Source organism: Harpia harpyja, chromosome 15, assembly GCF_026419915.1.
Source record: "Harpia harpyja isolate bHarHar1 chromosome 15, bHarHar1 primary haplotype, whole genome shotgun sequence".
Taxonomy (NCBI): domain Eukaryota; kingdom Metazoa; phylum Chordata; class Aves; order Accipitriformes; family Accipitridae; genus Harpia; species Harpia harpyja.
The window spans coordinates 16,070,300-16,090,772 of record NC_068954.1 but is presented as its reverse complement, the minus strand read 5'-3'; the positions used below and the strand labels follow the sequence as shown (position 1 = coordinate 16,090,772).

At 41.0% G+C, this 20,473-nt stretch overlaps 2 protein-coding genes and 1 long non-coding RNA gene across 7 annotated transcripts in view; 1 reads left to right on the top strand and 2 right to left on the bottom strand.

Moving 5' to 3' along the window:
* LOC128151798 (uncharacterized) overlaps positions 1-1,301 on the bottom strand; it is a 19,160-nt gene extending 17,859 nt beyond the window's left edge. The window contains exon 1 of one of the 2 annotated variants that reach the window (XR_008238465.1): positions 1,186-1,301. This is a non-coding gene — a long non-coding RNA (uncharacterized LOC128151798). Of the gene's footprint in view, positions 1-211; positions 328-1,185 lie in introns of those variants that run through there. The other variant, XR_008238464.1, reaches the window with a different exon arrangement.
* SLC66A3 (solute carrier family 66 member 3) lies at positions 360-11,300 on the top strand. 2 transcript variants are annotated; one of them, XM_052809466.1, is made up of 7 exons: positions 360-517; positions 3,643-3,725; positions 4,201-4,270; positions 4,903-4,960; positions 6,185-6,305; positions 7,524-7,565; positions 9,538-11,300. In XM_052809466.1, exons 1-7 carry the CDS (start codon positions 360-362, stop codon positions 9,624-9,626), a joined length of 621 nt encoding a protein of 206 aa, XP_052665426.1. In that variant the 3' UTR covers positions 9,627-11,300. The 2 variants fall into 2 exon arrangements, with proteins under 2 accessions (XP_052665426.1, XP_052665427.1); XM_052809467.1 differs by lacking the exon at positions 360-517 and adding an exon at positions 1,060-1,290.
* Positions 9,806-20,473, bottom strand: part of ROCK2 (Rho associated coiled-coil containing protein kinase 2) — a 109,758-nt gene continuing 99,090 nt past the window's right edge. For all 3 annotated transcript variants that reach the window (XM_052809458.1, XM_052809459.1, XM_052809460.1), the window contains one exon: positions 9,806-20,473. Coding sequence is in view for 1 of the 3 variants with exons in the window: in XM_052809459.1 (XP_052665419.1) it covers positions 20,470-20,473 (4 nt within the window). In the remaining 2 variants the exon portion in view is untranslated.

The window sequence follows — 20,473 nt, the reverse complement described above, 5'->3', positions numbered from 1 at the left end:
CCTCGTGTTAAAGCAATTATGCCGTAGGTAAAAATCTGAATTAATGGTACAAATTTGACACTCTGCATAGTCCCGGCCATATGCAGACATGAAAGAGCCAACATTCTCTATGTATGTGCGTGATCGGTACAAATGTGTATTCCTTGGATAATTGCTCTTACTTAGTTCTGACAAGCTGATAAGGACAAAAGCTTTAAAAATGGCACTTTACCATTTTTGTGTATAACTGTGTATGGCGGGTAGGTGTATGTTCCAACGAAATTGCTCCATCTTCGATAACGTGACACGTCCAGCATTCAGGAACTTTTAATTTTGCTGAACTTTCTTTCTGTGCAACCAAAAATGCTGCTGTCAAAACTATGCCATCCCTACCACAGGAATTAGCACCACAGCGATCCAGACAGCGTGACCCGAAAAACGCAGGAGCTGTAGCACTGCAGACTCCACTTTGGGGGAGAAGGCCAAACTCCAGCCTACCTGCAGCTCCAAACCGAGAGCTGACCGACACTACTCCTAGGTGAACACAACCCGTGGCTAAGCTTTTGTGCCAACCCAGCATCCGATGATCACTGTTTTGCGGGTTTTGTTTAAGGTAACACAGAGTCATTTCAGGACCCACGCTCTCAACCCGGCGCTGAACGTTTCTCGGCCCTGGCACGGAGGAGCGTTAGCTGTGGGTAGGCCTCGGTCCTCGCTCCGCTCCGCTCCCCCCGTCAGCGCGGCGTTCGGCAACACGCCCGCACGGGGACTGGGGGGGGTGACCGGCCCCTTCCCCCGCAGGCGGCCGAGAGGAAGCACTCCCCCTCCCGAGGGGGCCGCGCCGGCCTCCCCGGGCTTGCCAAGCCGCCCGGCAGCGCGCTCAGGCGCGGCGAGGCCCTGGGAGGCGGATGGGGAGCGGGAGATGCCCGCCGCCGGGCCCGGCTCTCCTCTCCCCACAGGCCGGGCGGCCTCCACGCCCCACGCCCCGGGCAGCGCGGCCGCCATGAGCGCTCCGTGACGGCCGCCCCCGCGCCAGCGGAGCGGGGCCGGGCCGGGCTCCCCGCCCCACCCCACCCCACCCCACCCCACGCCGCCACGCCGCCACGCCGCGCCGGACCGCGCCGCGGGTTCCCCGTTCCGGGCTGCCGCGGGTGCGCAGCGCAGCGGCATGGCGCCGACGCTGCTGGCCTTGGCCCACTGGAGCACCTGGGCGGTGTGCGCCGTGATCAAGCTGCCGCAGCTGGCGGCGGTGCTGGCGGCCAGGTCGGCGCGGGGGGTCAGCGTGGGCAGCCTGCTGCTGGAGCTGGCCGGGTAAGGCGGCGGCGGGGACACGGGGCCAACAGCGAGCCCGCCCCCGCTCCCGCCGGGGGGGCGCACGGCGGGAAGAGCCGTTGGGGTGCGGCGGCACCGCCTCGCCTCAGCGGGGCTTCCCTCAGCGGGCAGGCGGGGCCGGGGCGGGGGGGGGAAGCGTTGCGGCGGCAGTTCGTCACGAAGTTCCTGCCGCCACAGCTCTGAGGACGTGTCGAGTGGCTGCTGGAAGGGGGCGGCGAGCCGTCCTTGCTCTCTTCGGTTGTGAAACCGCTCCTTTTTGTAAGCCGCGGCTAGCCCCCCTGCTGACTCCCGTACGCCCGTCGTGTGCGGGTGCCGCGTCCTGCCTTCGCTGGGCGCACAGGCGCTCTGCAGCAGAAACTTCTGTTTTAAAGCGTTTCCGCGCTGTTGGTTAAAGCGAAAATCGGCTTTTTTAACTTTCCCAAAGCCAACCTGGGCCACCCACGTAGCTGGAGACAACACCTACTCTTGGGTTTAAGCCATGTATTTAGGTTACTAAGTGGTCCGTGTGCCCTGTTGTGCAGGTAATTGTACCAGTTAGACAGGCTTCTGTCACCCAAATAAGTAGAACATAATAATTCTTTAAGAAAATTACAGACCGTGTCAAACTCCAAAGATTTGTCAGCCTGTAATAAGCTTACATGGGCTAGACTTATTAAATCTTATTTAAAGAGGCTTGTATGGAATGAAAAATAAATAAACTGCGTGCATGTACATTCAAATGTGGACACAACCATGTGAGAGAAAATACCTTGAAGAGCCTTGTGGTTGCCAAACAGAGGGATGGACGTGGCCAGAACATCCAGCCAGATGGCTGCTAGCTCTCAGCACCAAGCTGAAAAGGGGCTTTTTATTCAGAGAAATCACCTCACAAAAATGGCAAGTTGTTTCTGAACGCGCCTGTGCCTTGTCTTCAGCTAGGAGCACAGCTGTCGAGCCCGGTCTGGCGCTGCGGAGGCTTAGGTGTACAGACACCCTTCTGCACGTAGCTGTGCGGAATCCCGTGGTCTGCCCTGTGGCTGTTCACTGCCCGTGTTTCTCCGCGGCACTGAACCCCTGTTGTTGCTGTTTACACTTAATACGCCTTAGAGTGAGCTAAATTCTAGTGCCAGCAGAGGTAACTTACCGCACAGCCCCAGCCGAAAAGCGGTGGTAGCATTTTAAAATCATTGATGTGTGTTGGTGTGCACTGAAAAGACTTCGTAAGTAATGTTTCAGATGAGCATGGAGAAGCCATAAATGCCTCCTCAGCACCTGTGTGATAACCACAGTACCCACACCGCTGCAGGTTCTGCACCTGCTCAGGGCAAAACTGTTTTGGAAGAGTTGCAATGAGTCTTTTTTGAAATGTTTATTGGGACTGTTTATTTAGTAGGACTATTTATCCTGCAGCCTTTAAAGACTTTGAGTCCAGCTGCAGAGAGCTTTGGGCCTACTGGTGCAAACTGGGATGGCTCTGCAGAGCCAGCATGCAGTGACCTGGCAGAGGAGTGACGCAGAAGCATGGTGCTGATGGCAAGGAGTCTAATTTGACTCTACAAGAAGTAAGACTTCTAGGAAGTTCAGGCATTTAAATTCTGAATACTGTAAAAGGCAGTTCCTTACAAGGCAGGCGGTTGCTTAAGCCATCTTTCTATGCCAGAAATCATCAATTTTTCCTTACATAAAAACTATGCCCTAAGAGACCTTTCTATTTTCTCTGCAGCCTTGAAGTTTCTGTCTAACCCCATGGACTTGCATGAAAGTTGAAGAAAGTAAAGAAAAAGTGATAAAAGTTCAATTCCTTTTAGATACTATATTGTGGGATGGCAGGAAAGAGAATTGCCCTTGTTTGGTACACTTCAGAACAGGCTCTCAGTCTGACCAGTACGGCTACACTGGGCAATCTTGTAACAGCGTAGTCTAGACAGCTCGGAAGATGTTTTCTACTCCTGTAAAACTTGCTTAATGTATAGATTGGACTACAGACATAAATAAAGAAATCAGAGTTATCCCAGAGGTGCTGAGGCAATTGCAAAGAGAAGGTATCTTCTAGGTCTGGAAGCCTTTATTTCTTTCTCATCAGTTGTAATTAATAAAATTATGCCTTACACACTGTGACACAAAGACCTTGACAAGAAGTGTGGGCAGCTTTCTACCTCTTACTCTATTTGAGGGTAACAAAAATAGACTACAGAATCATCATGCTTGCACTTTGTCTTCATATTTGTTTGATCAGTTTGACAGCTACACCTATCTGGAGCCTTTCGGCACAACCAAAGCAGGAAAAAGAAGTTGTGAAGGAGCTGTCCTGTCCCTTTGTGCAGTCACGCTGTTTTGTGTCTTTCTGTTCAGCTTCCTTGTGTTCCTGAGGTACCAGATCTATTATGGTTACCCTCTGCAGACATACCTGGAATATCCCATCATCATTACACAAGGTAATTTTTTTAAGCCATGTTTTGGAAATAAAGCAGGGCTCACTCAGCACTCCAAGGCTCTGCACATAGGTACAGTACTCCACTGCAGTGATGTGAATCCATAAACCAATTCTAGCTGGAGTTGGGGGCAAGAGGGAATGAACGTCTCAAATATAATTGAATTCTTACAAATTTTATGAAAATAGATGGTCAGGTAGAGGAGAAAGATCTAATTAATACACATACGGTGGAGTTGCAGTGTAAGCTCATCCTTTATCCAGTGACTCCAGGTGGGAGAGAAACACTATAAACGCTCCAGACTCTTTACGAAAAGCGTCATTTTGGAGCTTGCAGTGTTTTGGACATCAGTCAAATTTGAGAGACAAAACCTGTAAGAAAGCAGTTTCCGCAGACATGGTGCCCAATGGTACTGTCTAGGATTACATTTGGGCCCCCTCTCTCCCTTCTGTCACGAGCGATCTTTTATTTATTTCAGATGTCATTCTCCTTTTGTTTATTCTGCGTTTCAGTGGACACATGAAACGAGCTTTGTTTTATGCAGTCATGTATCCTTTGAAATCTGGGAATTTTGGTTTATGTAGCTTGTTTGGTAGTTCTCTGCATAGCAGCTATGTCATTGTTTGTTTTGTGCTACCATTGTAAATCGTTTTCAGCCACTTCTCGACATGCATTCCACATTTCACGTGCTGATTTCTGGGATCACAGTGAAATCTCTCCAAGAAGTAAGCTTTATATGTAGCTATGCTTTAGAAGGCCCACAACTGGTAAGGACTAAGAGCAATTCTTAATTTACATCTTTGCTAGAGATGCAGGGTGGAAATGATGAGTCTTTTTTCTTTGATTCCTACCCATGCAGATTGTACTTGCCATGATGAACGCAGCAGTGTATTGTTTTGTTTTTTTTTTAAATAGGATTTGGGCTTAAATCTCAAGTCATGTGCTTTGGAGCCGCTATTGAGAAACTCCAGGCACTGTTCAGCCAAAGACAGTGTGAAAAATAGGAACACTTAGTGTTTCAACCAGTGCTTAATATATTTTATCTAGATTGTATAGTCTGTTATAAAGTTTCAATAAGATTATTTCCAGATGTTTAAAAAAAAAATCTAATTCCCCAGGCAGTTTTGAGAGCTTTGGTATGCTAGAATTTTCAGTGCTATGAAACTTAACATAATATAAGATTGGGAGGGGGCTGGTACATGCTAACACTGCGGAAGTGGATAATAGACCTGGCCATGGTAAGTACTGCATCATTATTTGAAATTAGGTCCTCATATGAAATGACTTTTTTCTGGAAGTTTTTATCAGTGAAATCTCTCCTTATATTTGTCCTTGGAATAATTCATCATTTAGGTTAGCTTTCAGAACAACCAACCAGTTTTCAAATATAACTGGTTCTCACTTCTGTGAAAGCTGGAAAACATGGCACTGGCAATAGAGACTCTATGGAGAAAAAAGAGTTATGTTCTGAGGTAAAGCTGTTAATTGTGGTGCCTTAATTAACTAGCAACGGTTTAAGATGTTGAAAAAATATTGCCTCTTTAGTCCTAATGTCATAATCCCGATTAATAAACCCTTAACATGAGAGGAAAAGAATAGAGCATCAGTCAAAGCATTTGAAATAGGGAATGTTAAAAGTCTTTGACAATTTTTTTTCCCTGTAGTCCTAGAATTTTGCAAGAAAAACATCATCTGATAATGCCCTATGTAGGTTAAAGATGGTCTTTGCCCTTTTTGTCAGAAGAGAGAAAGTTAAATTTTGAGATGAACTGGAGCTGCTAATGCAAAAGATGATACAAATAGGGATAAAAGCTTCTAAGCCTGCTGCCGATCCTTACTTGCAAGGGAAATCCAGGCACACCACAAAGACCCATGTGGAGAACCCCTCTACCCGCTGCCTTTGAAAAATCCCCCTTAAAGGATGACAGAGAACAAATAGTCTGCTCCCTTCATTATTTTTTCCCACCAATTGGACTTATTTTCCACACATTCTTGTCAGTTTTCTCATTCTTTTATGGTTTAGTTTGCCAGACATAACGGTAACAGATGGTCTGAATCAACCTTGCTGTTTAGACTAGATCAGTCTCATTTTAGCTAACTTTCATAAACAGTTTTATGTAGCAGGTTGAGAGGCTTTTTTATTTCTTTGCTTCTTATTGTATTTGCCTCTATCAAGCATTTGCCAACAGCAGCAGCAATTGTTGTGCTCTTTGAGCTTCTTTCTGGGCAGCACCTCAGAAATCAGTCCCTTGCTTCTGGCAACTTCAGTTTTTTGCTTCGCGGTTCCTTAGTAAGAAACTGAAATGCTTGGGTTGCCAAATACGGAAAAAGTACATATTTTTTTTTATTCTAAATGCAAAAGCTAGTCCTGGTTTTAGTAAGTTACATACTAACAGCCATAAGCTAAATACTCGGATAATACAATGGCAGAGGTTCTTTCTCTTTTTTTACCTGCTTTTCAGAATTTGTGCACACTCATCAGTGCAGCCAGTAAGCTGGCTCAGCTGCGGTGTCTCTGGCAGACAAAAGATTCCGGACAAGTGAGCGCCTTGACCTGGAGTATGTCTGCATATACCTGTGCAAGTAAGCTATGGGCAACCTGGTGTGAAGCACTGAGTTTTCCTTTTTTAAAGCCATATCTCCTCCTAATGCCTCTTTCAATAGGTCTTTACTCAATCATAGTAGGTAAAAATCTTGCCTAATGTAGTTTCCCTTAGTGCCGACTTCTGAGTCTCAGATACCACACAGTCTTTTGAAATCAACTTTTATCATTGACACCAGCTCAGTCACAATGAGACTTTGACTTAGAAAACATGCAAATATGGTCAAGGGAGCCTGATAGAGTTGAAATAACTGAAAGAGTGTCTTTATGAAGAAAAGATTTCAATGTTCTATGATTTAATAAAATTACTAGTGATCCAGCATGAAAAGGCACTAAATTTTGAGTCAGACAATCAGACAATGCTAATTCTGAAAAGTCATCTGCAAATAAATACATGCTTAATGCTGAATACCTTTAACTCCATGACTACATGTAAATACATTTCTCAACAGAGGAGAATTTAAGAACGTACCAAGAACAGCGATTTGTGCAGTTCATGTGTTAATTACCTAGTGGTCTGCACGAACGGTTCTACAGCTATTTGTCAGAAGTGCCTTTGTCACACTCACAAAACTTGTTTAAAATATTCTTACTGTAAAACATAGTGGTGCTGGATCAATTTCCCTGTGAAACAAATGTTTTTAAGTCAATAATTAGAAGTTGTGGTATGTTCACTGAACGATAGCAATAACTTTGTAAATGGTTTTAGTCTGCTGCAATGTGAAATAATTAACATTTAGATTTGTTGTGGGAAGGAAAGCTGAATTCCTCATATTTGCAGAAGCCTAAAAGCATGCGTGTGAACATTCACAATGGTTAAGTCATGCTAACTCGATTGTGGGTGAGGCTCAGTTTGGGGGTGAGGCTGAGTATCGGCTACTGAAGGAGGGGGCTGAACAGAAAAAGAAGCATTAAACTCTGACCACATCCAATCTAGTGAGATAGATAGATACAAAAATTCTAATTTTATCAGTGATTTTCTCATTAAAAAAGACCCTTAAGACAGTGTCACTCAGATTTGAGAGCTTGATCTCTGGAGCTAAAATAGTGAAGAGTGGATGCACTGAAAGTGGGAATGTCTATAAGATGTATATTTTCATGCAAGATTATCCTCTATTAAAAGATAGACATTTCATCATTGTTTGAAGGTATAAATGTGTCGTATCTTCTCCACTAATCAGAATTCATTCAATTTACAGCAAGAATAGTTACAACTGTAATGACTACAAATGATCTCGCAGGTGAGTAAAGTATGGAATTGCCTGCCTTTCCAAGATAACAGCTGCCATGGTAGTTTTTAGCTGTTTTGTAAAAGCAGTTACCTGCTCTCAGAAGAACGAACCATGAACCTGCTGGGTTAGCACAGTGAGGGAAGGAGTTACTGCTAAAAAAGTAGCACAGGGTTACAAGTCAGTCAAATACCCAGAGAAAACAACAAAACCTGCTTATGCTTATCATGTGGTGACAAGTGGTCCAAAAGCCATTATCTTTCTCAAAAGGCAAAAGCACTACAAAATTAATTATGAAAATAGCAGAATAAAGCATTAAAAATCTTTAATATTTAAATACATAAATAAATAAATTTAGTAAAATACAACTTTAAAAATCTGTAATAATTGAGTGATAGTTTTTCAAATAGTAAGTGTTTCCTTTTCTTACTGTGGGGTTTGTGCATTAAAAAGTTCTTCCAGAAAACTATTTAAAGTTCAGCTTAGTATATGAATTGTTTTAGGCACAACATTCAGAAAGGTTATGGCAGGCTGAAAATGAAATGGTGCGCTGGTAAGAAACTCACAAAAAACTGGCTTAAAATATATAATTCGCAGCTGATTTCATTACAAAGCAAATTTACTGAACAGCTTCTTACCATCCTGACAAAACTGAAAGACCTAAGGAGTGCAGCAGATTTTTCAATAAATGGTTCAAAATCAGGACTTGGTAGATGTAAGAACAGTAACAAAATCACATTGTACTTTATTTGGTGGATCCTTGTTCAAAACTGGTATTTCATCAGAAACATCACATGAATGATTTATTTATTTTTAAGCAGTCCTCTGCAGCACAATAAGGCTCTAATTTTACAAGCAGTTCAAGTTGCTCTTTCACTGGCAAAGGAAGTCCCCTTTTCAATCAATATTCTCACCCCCATGCTTGCTGGTTTCTCTTTGCCGGAGTAAGAGTTTTGGGGACATGCAGTTAACTGGATCACCAAAAAATCAGCATAATGCACATGCAGAAATTTAGTCCAGGTCAGTTATCAAGTCCAGTTCACCCACAGCTACCCACTTAGCCTGATTAAAAGCAGAAGTATATTGAGGGGAGGGAGGAAGGGAGAAAAACACCATGAAAGTAAAAAGCTGGCTCTTGAAAGTAAAGCTGGCTCTGGTTAAAGCTGCTTTTTAAAATAAAGCACAATACACTTTGGAACATGGAAGAGATGGCAGCAAACATTGATACCGTGCTGTTCTAATGGAAAAGGTTTCCAGTTAACTTCTAACACTGAACACTTTGGCATGTTCATCTTGATTTCAGAGGCATGTATGAAACTGTCAAGTATTGCACATATCTGAAACAAAGTTTTGTGTACATTTCTGTGTATATTCTGTTTACCAAATGGATATTAGATATAGCTATACTTCAAATTGTGGTCTCACAGGTAGAGATACTATGCTTATTTTGGTTTAAAAAAAATCTGAAAGTTAATCAAGATACTGAAAAACTGCTTTTTTTCTCAGTTGTCAGATTTCCTCTCATTAAAATCTGACAGATACAAGTATTTCCTGTCTCCCTAAAGTCTAAACTTAACAGACGGCAGTAGAGAATAATCCTTTTATTATAAACAACACACGCAACTATAAAGGGCACATGAGCTGCGGCTCCCAAGTTTAATTTTAGGTGTAAATATAAATTTATATGAGGCTACTCAAACTTGTACTATTCTCCTGGTTTTGTCACAAAGGAATTAAAGGTACTGTAGTGTATTATTTTCAGATACCACTCACAAGTGCTAAATGCTCTTCTCTGCTACATTTACTTTGAGAATTTCTGGGTTCCTGAACATGGTAATTTAAACTAATTGATTTAAAAGAGTTGCAGAATGGGAACCAGCCTGTTTTTACACCAGTGAAGGTTTACAAAACAATGTGTATTCTGAAAATGACAGCAGTTGATTCTTTTGGATTTATGCTTACAAGATTTTTTTTTCCCTTTTAGTTCTCATCCGTTTCATAACCATGCTTATTCTCAATATTTGGGTCACAGCCACAATCCTTCACTACAGGAAAACTAAAAAGACTGATTAGAAGACACTCATCAGCACACAACATAGTTACCATCAAAAAACCCCTGATATAATTAAGCTTAAACAACAGAACAAAGGTTGAGGAAGCTCGCTCTCTCTTAAGCCTAGTATTTATCCCTAAGCATAATTAGTAGAGTCATGCTTATTTTCTCTTAGAAATAAGTCTGATAAGATACTTAATTTAAGCAGCATATTTTTATTGGTCATTTAAGACAAGTTTCACTGATATCACATTTTCTCTGGACTTTTTTTACTAAATGAACACGGTATTTCATATTTAGATGTTCATATATTATTGTATCACTTCAGTATTTTCTGGTTACATATAAGCAATTTTCTTCAGTTACACAAGACCAATTTTGCACCAACATACCAACTCATCTTTCTGCATCTGCTGCAAGTTTGAAAAACAACAGATGTTTGTCGTCTTCCTGCAGGCAACTCAATTAGTTAGACATTAACTATCTGTATTTTAGGATGAAGAAAATCTAAGTCAAGGCCTAATCCAAAATAAGGTTCTGAATGTGTTTTACTAAGTCACAAACCCAGTTGGGATTGTAGTGCTTACATGCAACACTTAAATAGTACAATTTATACAGCTGATACAGGATACCCATGGTCACTTTCTTCAAAATACCCAGTTTTTATTAGGATATGAGCAAAAACTCAACTATGAATTCTTCTTTTTCAACCTGAGCTCTCATTCACTGAACATACAGTTTTGGGAACAGCAGAGACTAGAGCGTATAGGAATTGATGAAACTTTGACTAACAGAGTTAAAAGTTGTGTTTGAGCCAAAGTTCCTGAACTGATACCCAGAATCCCCAAATGCAGTCCATACTGACAGTGACCCCTTTACATGTACAGCTTGATGCATCATAGCAGACTCGTCTCCAATGGTGACTGGGTTTTGATGATACTGTTCTGTGCTTTGTTAGTTTTCAGCCTGTCCATGCTGAAGAACATTAAAGTAAAAATTTAAGTCTTTTGAGATTCTAATCAATTTGTAGTAGGTATATTAAAAAAGGGAAAAGGATATTGTTGAGAACTGTTAATGGGGGATTTTTTTTGGAAGTAATGCCTTTCCAACCAAAAGTTACAGAACTAATCATACAGCTTGCCTTCAATTCTCATTATGTTCTCCAAAATGAAAAGATACGCCTTTTCAAAAGAGTTCTTACAGTATTGCTGTTAAAACCAAGGCAATCCTTGGTGCTGGCACCCTTGAAAACTATGGGAGGACTGCATTGACTACATTTGAGGCAGGTTTTCCTTGCAACATGCTAAATCATTGGACTCTTGCGGAAGAGTGGGATCTGCAAATGCAGATGTTTCCGCCAGCGTACACCCTGCACTCAGACCGAGACCTTCACTGTCAGAAAACATACCTGCTTTGTAAACTCTGATTTTAGGGCGGGAAGGGGTAGGAAGAGGTATGTCTGTGGACATACGATTTCACGTATCTCATATTATTGAGAGCAAGTTCAAAAATGAGGATTTTTTACTGCTCCAATAAAATGTGTAACTGTTTCTCTGTTGGTTGAGAGAGTAACTGTAAAGGTCCTGTTATGATTTTACTAAAGCTGTGTAAAATATCTGAAGTGGTCTAAATGGTGGTAGGAGGCATGTGATACATTTTCCAGGTCATATTAATAAACGCTATTCTTCATGGCAGTTCATTTGCATTACATTTAATTTTTTATTCTGTTTCCATATATGGAGAGAAAATTAAATATTCATTGCAGGTCATTAATGGGCAGATTTCACCTTAATATTTGAAGCATCAGGCTGTATATTAACCTGTAAAATGCTGAAGACCTCCAGCATCTTAAAAGGAAAAAACCACACTTCTCATCTCCTTTTTTTTAATTAAAGCCTCTTCTTGATAGAGAAAGATTTGTAGAGTCCAAATCCTCTCTGTTACTGACATCTTTCATACTCCTGAGTGATAGTGCAGCAAAATGATGAAGACACTCTATTCTCGGTTTGAGGATCAGCACTTCAAGTTGTTTTTTTTCATCATAAGACGCTGAAAACACATTTAAGAAAAGTTCTTTACAGGTTACTTAACATATTTCGAATAAATCATCGTAGAAACCTGTGGAAAAAAAGAGACTGAGGAAAAGAAACAAAGCTGGGTAATTCACAAGCTTAAGGTAAAGTAATTTTGTGGACTTGGAAAGCTGGACCATGAGTTCTCATTCAAGCTGCAAGAGATATGGAACAAATCAGAAGGCAGCAGTAAATAGTTTTACACACTTTTTTTCCCCCCAGAGAATAATTTCTTTCACTTTTGTCAGGCTGACATATGCTCAAGTCCTGGGCAAGGCCCACAAAAGCATAGAGCCTGTGGTTTTCCAGTACGTAAACCATAATCTTCTTAGCTGGATTAGAGGCAATAGCTTTAGACAAGATACACGGGGAGGATAAATCTTGTTAAACTTGTCATTCAGCAGTATCAGGGCAGACACAAGTGAGTTGCTTGCTGCGTAATGCAGCAGCGGACCAAAGATGGGCAGGGAAAGCATCTTGGGTTTATTGCAGGGTGTGTAAGCCAGCAAGCAACTTTTATCCAGAGGGCTGGAAGTAATGCCTCTCCCTTCCCAGATCCTGTGCAAGTGCTGAATTACACACTCGGTGTCTGACTGCAGCAGTTCACAACATGCTCACAAGGTAACATTGCCTTTCCTGTCCTGGCTGGTCAAGTGTGGGTCCTGTCCGGGCTTTCAAAAAGTACGAGTTTTCTTGCCTGTGAAAAGACAAGATCTGAATTCTAGTACAGTCTACTGGATAACCCCAAATATCTCCAGCTATGGATATGATGAACTATGACTGCATTTGGTAACAGATAAGCTACCAGCTCCACTTAGCCACAACCCTCAGTTTAACAGTATGAAAGAGAAAATGTTTATGATGAGATTTACTATCCAAAAAAAAGGCATGAGGACATGATTCCAGAGACGGCATGTTGCAGGTCTGAAAGTGCGGGTATAGACAGTGGAAGATATGTATAGTGTACTTTTCCCAAAAGCCTGTTTCTCAACTGTCCTCCATGAACAGGAACATCATACGCAAAAGCAAACCCATCATCTCCCCCACCCTACGGGCCTCCGTAATACTTAGCATTTTGCGCAGAGTGAAACTACGCAGACATAGATGTATGTTTCTTTGTGTTACCCTAATCCAGCAAAAGATGTTACTGCTTGGACTGCTCGCAAGTCCCTGTCCCTGTCTGACCCCTCAGCCTGTTCCACTGGCTTACATTGTGCACGTAGGTGCTCCCTAACCTGGTTCTGCTAATCTGATCTATTAAAACAGGAGAGAAAGGAGTGGGGTGGGCAGGTGGACACACACCTCAACTGCCGGAGCTCAGAAGCTGGATTTTAGAGCAGTTTGACTCTTTGGAGAAAGTCATTCACAGCTAAAAAGTCCCAAACAGCTTACAACTTTTAAAAAGCCTTCGTTCACTCCTTTAAATGAGGTAAAATTACTCTTCCTCCACCAATCATTATGCATTTAAGGACATATGTAATAGGGAAAAAAACCCAGAACACCTCAGAGCCAACAGGAAGAATTATATTATTATAAATTAAAAGCTACACAGATGTGGAGATAAACTCAAATGAGGTAGTTTCCCAGCCCTGTAGTTTCTATGATGATAAATAATTATTCCTTCCCTGCTAGTTCTTTTCAGGCTGGTTTGTTCCATTCCCTTCCTTCATTCCTTCAATACTTGAGATTCATATTTATGTATGAAGCAGAACATGAAATGTTGCCTTCATCACTAATAATGGTCTAAGGATATCCCAATTTGGAGTGTGAGGAAGCTGAAAAATAACTTAAAATAGGATGTTATTAACTTCTTGGTTTGTACTGAATTTAATTTGCTTGACTTTGAGCTAGAGTTCTCCAAAATACTTAAAAGAGTTCTCAGAGATGATGGCCGTTGATGTCAAATAGGCATCTGGGAGCCACAATAAACATCACCTCAAGAACCTGCCAGCTCATCACTTGTGCTGGATCCAATTGCAAGACCTTGGCAGTCTCACAGACCTGAGTCCTGATGGACCTCAGGTGTTTCCTGCCTGATGGCAAGATGGACATATGGACATCTTCAAGATAAAGGTGTCAACTATTCCATTCTACCTTGGAAGTGGTTTGAGGCAAGCACCATCTCTGTCTTGAAAAAAAATTCAGCCTTTGGACCAGGGTAAAATAAGAAGTTTTTTACACTACATGATACTCTTGATGAAATTTAGTTGGGGATACCTAAAGGACAATTTAAATAATTGTCATAATTTTGTTCATGCCCTGTTTTCATTATTTTAGCTCATAGCTGTCTTCAACTGTCAGTAGCCTGAACAAGTACTTCTGTGTACGATGCAGTGTTACTGGCTCACAGGAAGGGAGATTTAAGAGGGCATCTTGTTTTATCTGTCAAGTATTCTGGAAACTAATTTGAAGGACAGAACCTGCACTAGCCTAAAACGTGCCAAGAACAGTTAGCTAACAATGATTATGATTCAAATTAAATAGTAACATGGCTCCAGGCTGAAAATAAATTCTACTTACCACCTTATTGTAATTGCAAGTCATCTGTGTATATGCCTACTCCGGGATGAACAAGATTTCTGCTTTTGAATTTGGAGGCTTTGGCCAGCAGTACCAAGATGCTGACCTCTCTCACACTGTATGAAAAGTGTAAATAGAAGAACACGTTTCCTATGCCTCAGTGTCCCCTCTGTCATGTAAATCATGACTCTAATGAAGCACAAATTGAGCTTGTGTAAAGCGTATTTTAAGTTACCGAATTACTGTAAAGAAATTCTTCACCGTTGAGCAACTGACTACATACAGATTTCACTGGGCTGACTTGCAAGACAGTGACTTGAGAGATTTTGTTTTCCCTGAAATGCGCTGTCAGCACGACTTATAGTCCCCATGGTCTCTCTGAGCTCAAGGGTATTTTCCTCTCTCAGTGTTGATGTTTGTTTTAAGCTTGCACGTATGCCCACCTTCCCAGTAATAAAACTCCCACTGCTGTTGCTCTGAACGGTATACGAAGCACATAGGGGAGCTTCCTTACTGTATGTATCAAGTCCTTCCATCGCTCCAGGGCAGACAAGTGGCTACACAGATCCTGCTGAACCTCAGTTGGCCCCCAGTACATAGGGGTTGTAATATGCTGTACAACATCACGCAGACATGTGAGGCCATGGGATCCAGCAAGTAGATGCAAGCCCTGAAGCTGCGCCTAGCTACAAGATCAGCTTAGAGAGCTGAAAAATTTTTCAGCTGTTTGAAAAATAGAACACAGCTGAGGTAAGAGACAATGCTAGGGCCAGCGAATGTGAAAAAGGGTTCAGACAGTGGGGTTCCTGGCTCCTTCAGCCTTAAAACAGTTATTACGTATCTTGGACACCTCCAAAAATGTTTCCTCCGATTCACTCGTTAATAAAAAGTAGCACATATCCAAGATACATTGCTAACATGGCAATTCAGTGCTTAAAGTCTAAGCAGTTGGCAAGCCAAAGGAAAAGAAGAGGATTCGCAGTGATCCCACAAGCTTGATGTACTTCTCATCAGGTGACCATGCTTACCAAGTGATGCAACAGCATCCTGGGCAAAAAAAAAAAAAAACCAAAAGCTTAACAAGGGTGATGACAAATGACAAGAACTGGATGACCCAAGAGGCACACTGGGACATGACACTATAAGACTATACATACAAGTAGGTTCACATCTCTGAACAAACCTTTAAGGCCTAGACCTCAAAATGGGGTGATACGACTGAAGCATCACATACAGTTTCCTTGGCTGTGAAAGCATGTTTCCATAGCTGCTCCTCCTGCAACCTAAAAAGGGTTGCAGGGACATGCAGTTGCTGCTGCACTCTCTGCCCTTGCTTTTCAGGGTAAAGATGTGTCTTTCCAGATTTCTTTAAGGTATGCAGGACGATGTACACTTATAACTTTGTAATTTTGCTACCTCTCACCGTGCCTTTCATTTTGCAAGGCCACTTTAATCCTGGAGCTTCTGTAAGATTACTGGAGCAAAAGCAGCAGTGGTCAAATCTAGCTCACACTTGGAATAGCAAGTATCGGGTAGTAACTTGACTTTCTTACCCTTATAAAACAATGCTTCCTGCCTACAAAGGAGCAAAGATTCAAAACCCCTATCTTCATAACAAGGCCTGTTAATTAGCATCCCTATGCTAATAAATTACAGTTCCTCTGAGTCCCCGCTTCTTGGAGCTATGGTTTTATGGTGCGCTTTTCCACTCATTGCAGTAGTTTCTGGGGAGACCTAGACTCGATGTGCTTAGATGCAGTGTTCTTTTCTGCCACATATATCTCAGTAGACTTGTCTTACTTCTCAGATGAGCGTGTCCGAGTACATCATTGTCCACTTTACAGGCAACTTCAACAAAGAACATGAATTACTTTCAGAACCACTCCATCAACATCTTTTACGGAGATCCAAAAGAAAACTCCTTCCCATTCTCATGAGGGATACTTCAAAGCAGTAGGCAAAACTTCATGATCCATGGGGTGCTCATAATCCCAGAAGAAGGTAATAGGATCATCTCTAAATTGAAAACATTTGTTATTTTTTAAGTGTAGTATGTGCAGAGATGATAGTCCATAATCAACTGTAATGCACTGAAAAGGCACCAAGCCTGTTGGAGTTCAAGGAGCGTCTGGATGTTGCTCTTAGTCATATCGTTTAGTTTTAGGTACTCCTGCAAGGAGCAGGGAGTTGGACTTGATGATCCTTATGGGTCCCTTCCAACTCGAGATACTCTATGATTCTGCGAAAAAATAAATTATCACTATTTTAACATGAATGCTGAGGCAAACTATCCAGGAATGCAGAGAAGACTGAAATACTCCAATTCCCTGAACTGGACCATGGACTGTTATGTTCTCCTGCCTTAGAATAAAGAGGTGGTAAGAGTTTGTAAGAGCAATGCAGGTAAGAAGTTTGTTTTCATACAAGTTCCCCCTTTTCACAGCAGCATCTCAATACGACCTCACGAGCACAGGATGGGTGAAGGCACTTGAGACCAAGATATGTAAATCCTCTTCCAAGAATGATTCTCTCAAAACTAGATGGGAAACTAATACCTTGTAAGATTATAAACGCAAATGCTCAAATTTCGAATGATCATGTGACACTGCCTGAGAAACTAAAGAGACAAAGCATATAATTTCTAGCAGCAGCTTTCCTGGCCTTGGTGACTTCAGAGAGCCACTGAATGCCTGTCAAAAATGTGGGAGGTTCAGTGTCTTCAACAGAATTAGTAAGAGATTTAGACACTTGCAGTGAAACTTCAGTCATGTTTTAAATTTGGCCACTGTCACTGCCTGCCATGATACTTGAGCCTCTTGCATGTCTCCAAGTCCTACGTGGTTCTATGGTCCATGTCATGTTTTGGTTACAGCATCAACCATGCCAAGAAGCACAAGAACCACAGAGTTTCCTTCAGTATGCAGACTTGGTGCTGGATTCCTGGCAGCACTGTGACGGTTTGAGCTTTGGCAGGAACCACTAGAAGCAGGAAACTGCAGTACACAACTAGGAGAGAAGTGGAAATCTCCTTGCAGAAAGGTCTTTGTGACAACTGACACGTTAACTCCAATGGGGTCTTCCTGTCCAGCTTCCGTGCTGGTGAGCTCTTGGATGGGAACCAAGGAGCAACTTCCGTACAAGCATCTTAAGCTTCTGGCTCCAAGTTTGACCCCTGATTTTTCCAGAAGGTTAATTTGGAACTTGGCTATGCTATTTGTTTACTCTTGTGAAACAAAAGGACTTGCAATGAGAGAATTTTTATAGATAAAGTTATCTAGGCCATAAAAATGTCCTGTTTGCTGGGACAGCCCTGTTACAAAAATAGTGTTTAAATGTCAGTGACTTTAAGACAAATATTCCTTCATTCAGGAATATGCTCTTCTCAAAAATTTTAAAAGCTTACCTACCACTGGACAATAAGGAAACAACAGTCTCCAGGAACTAATGTTTAAGAGTTCTTTGCATTCCATAGATCAGCAGATGAAAGCTCTGTCTTGAGCAGAAGGATAAGCGAGAAGAACAGAAGAGCAGCTTTGCCTTTTGTGTCCTGGGTACAAAACAAGGTTTGTGCACATCATACCATTGGCCAAATGATCTCCACATTACAGCTCAACACAGCCCACGCTGTTCCTTTGTTTTGGGACAAATTGCATGAAGGAGAACGGAGGAGTGCTATGATACTTCCATCCCTAGAGGCACTAAAAACTCAAAAGCCTTGAGGAACCTACGCTAAGTTAGCCCTGCTTTGAGGTAGAGGTCAGACCAGAGGACCTCCAGTGCTCCCTATCAGCCCATATCATTCTATGATACCATCTCAATACAGCCTGCTGTATGTATAGCTAACAACTAATTGTACAAGTATAGAGTGTATAAACTGTGGCTAGTAAATACTGTAATACAGTACATCTCCTAAAGTGTCAGGCTTAACAGGGCCCCAGGGATTCACAGTGAATGAGGGCAAGCCAAGGAGAGAAAGTGCAACAGATCCAGCCCCAGCACCTGATGGCTTGCCAAAATAGCTCCCTTGGAGTCTATGCTTCCTCCACACAGTCTTTCCTTGGCTTCCTTTTGAGCAACCCTTGCCTTTACCATATCTGCCGCAATAGTTGCCTAGATATTTAAATATTTCAATTAATTACCAGCTTCTCAAGTTCAGGAACTATTTTACCTTACTCAAATAGTTTATTTAAAAATATATATATAATATTCTCCAATTCAGAAAAGGATAGAACTTCCCACAATGTAACATTTTTTTATATATATATATAAAATATTTATGCATTCAGTGAATGGAAACAGTTTTACTGTATACATTTTTAATGTTGTACTCTACGCAAATCTGTATTGCCTAAAAATATACCGTACTTCTGTAAATCAAAACAAGCAGGGAAAAAACACTGTAGCTGTGCGCTGGGTTATAATACCTAACAGAAATGATCTGAAAGTTTTAGTTCTGAACTTAAGAACTCACAACATCTTACTTTGCCAGTGCATAAATAGAAGACTGAATACATTCTGGCTCTGTTAAGCTGAACTGTAGTAGAGGTTACAAAATGTAAATATATTTATTAATTTTCAGTATTTCAGTGTTTCCAAGTCCACCTTTCATGATAGTGTTAAATAAATCATGGTCCTATCCTTCCAAACATTTCAACACTCTTTAAAAAACAAAAACAAACAAACAAAATTTTAAAGTGAAATGTCCTCCTTCATTGAAGTGTTAGATCATATTTTAAATTACTGCACTCCCACACAATATTTTTATATATATATATTTTAAATATATATATATATTTATATATATAAAGAGACCAAATAGGAGACTACATTTTTTACTGTCAATATGTTTAACATCGCATACTGTAGTTGTATAAAACATGCATTTTCTGGGATAATTATGAACACATCATGAATGAGTCCACATAAATTATATTTTTTTGTACAACTCCCAAGTTTTAAAAAAAAAAAAAAAGTCAGATTAAGTGCCTCTGAGGCCCTTTCTTCCCAGCTATCAGTTCTCAAAACACACTACCAAAATACTTATCTATACCTATAGCTATGTGCTAGAGAACCAGATTTAAAATTTTAAAATACATCTACAGTATGTTTTACTTTTCTTAAAGTTTGTGACAGTCCTCTGATATTGTGTCGTGAAATGTAAAAATAGTCACAGATTCTTTTTTTCCAGAAATAAAAAACACATCTAGGAGAGTATGCAAAAACAAGGCAAAATGAAGTTTCGTAGCACTTAATGAGGGTTAATATAAGTCAGTAACTAATATTGAGGTTTGTAAAAAGGGCTGGATGAGCAGTTACATGTACGAGCAAATGGTCTAGTAATTCCAATGGTATCAGACATTGTTTCTGTAACCAACACTTCTCCACCCTTAAAACCAGTCGCTATACATTCAAAAGAGGCTGACATTGATATACTTACTAGGTGTAAAAATAGTGCACTATTTTTTCTGCCACAAAGCAAAATTGCATCCTAAGAGCTGGTAAACCTTCTTTTTTCCTTAAATAGAGAATGGGCAAAAAACTTGGAAAAAAATTAAATTAAGGCAATTAGACAGGTAAAACAGGACTGCCCATGATGACGTAGCTGAAACTAGTATATACTTCAAACTTATACTAGCTGCTGAACACTGACATGCAGCTTTTGATACACGTATATGAATGATATAAACTTCAACATTATGGCTTTATACAAGTGCATAGTTGCAACTGCAATAAGTAACGGTATCTGATTAATAAGCATAAAAAAATAAAGTGGAAAGATTTTTAAAACCCTCTTGCAGTATTACAGTACAATATATATACACAGTATAATGGTCACTTCTTACAGATGCAGTCTATATCACTATGGTGGATCTTCCTCCTGTTCTTCTTGCAGACATGCTGGTGGCATCTTTACGAAAGCTGAAAAGTCAGTTTCTTCCATTTTAATATTCATTCCTCTTGATCCTTTCATGAAATGTAGTGTATGTGTCTTGCCAAGAAAGCTTTTGTGGAACAGAGTTTAGAAGTTTACCTAACATATCCTTTTACTATTTACCAACCATTCCTCATTTGATCAGTCACTCAGGAGAATACAGGAAAACCCTCAGAGATTAGTAATTTATATTGCAGCAAAAATGTAAACCTCTGATATATATAGCACAATCTCTCAGGAAAATATATATTTTTTAATATATTTTGGGATATGTTTCAGTCTTGCTGTAACGGGAAGAAAATTATCACCTTGAATTGTGTCTGCGTTCATGGAAAGCAGTTAG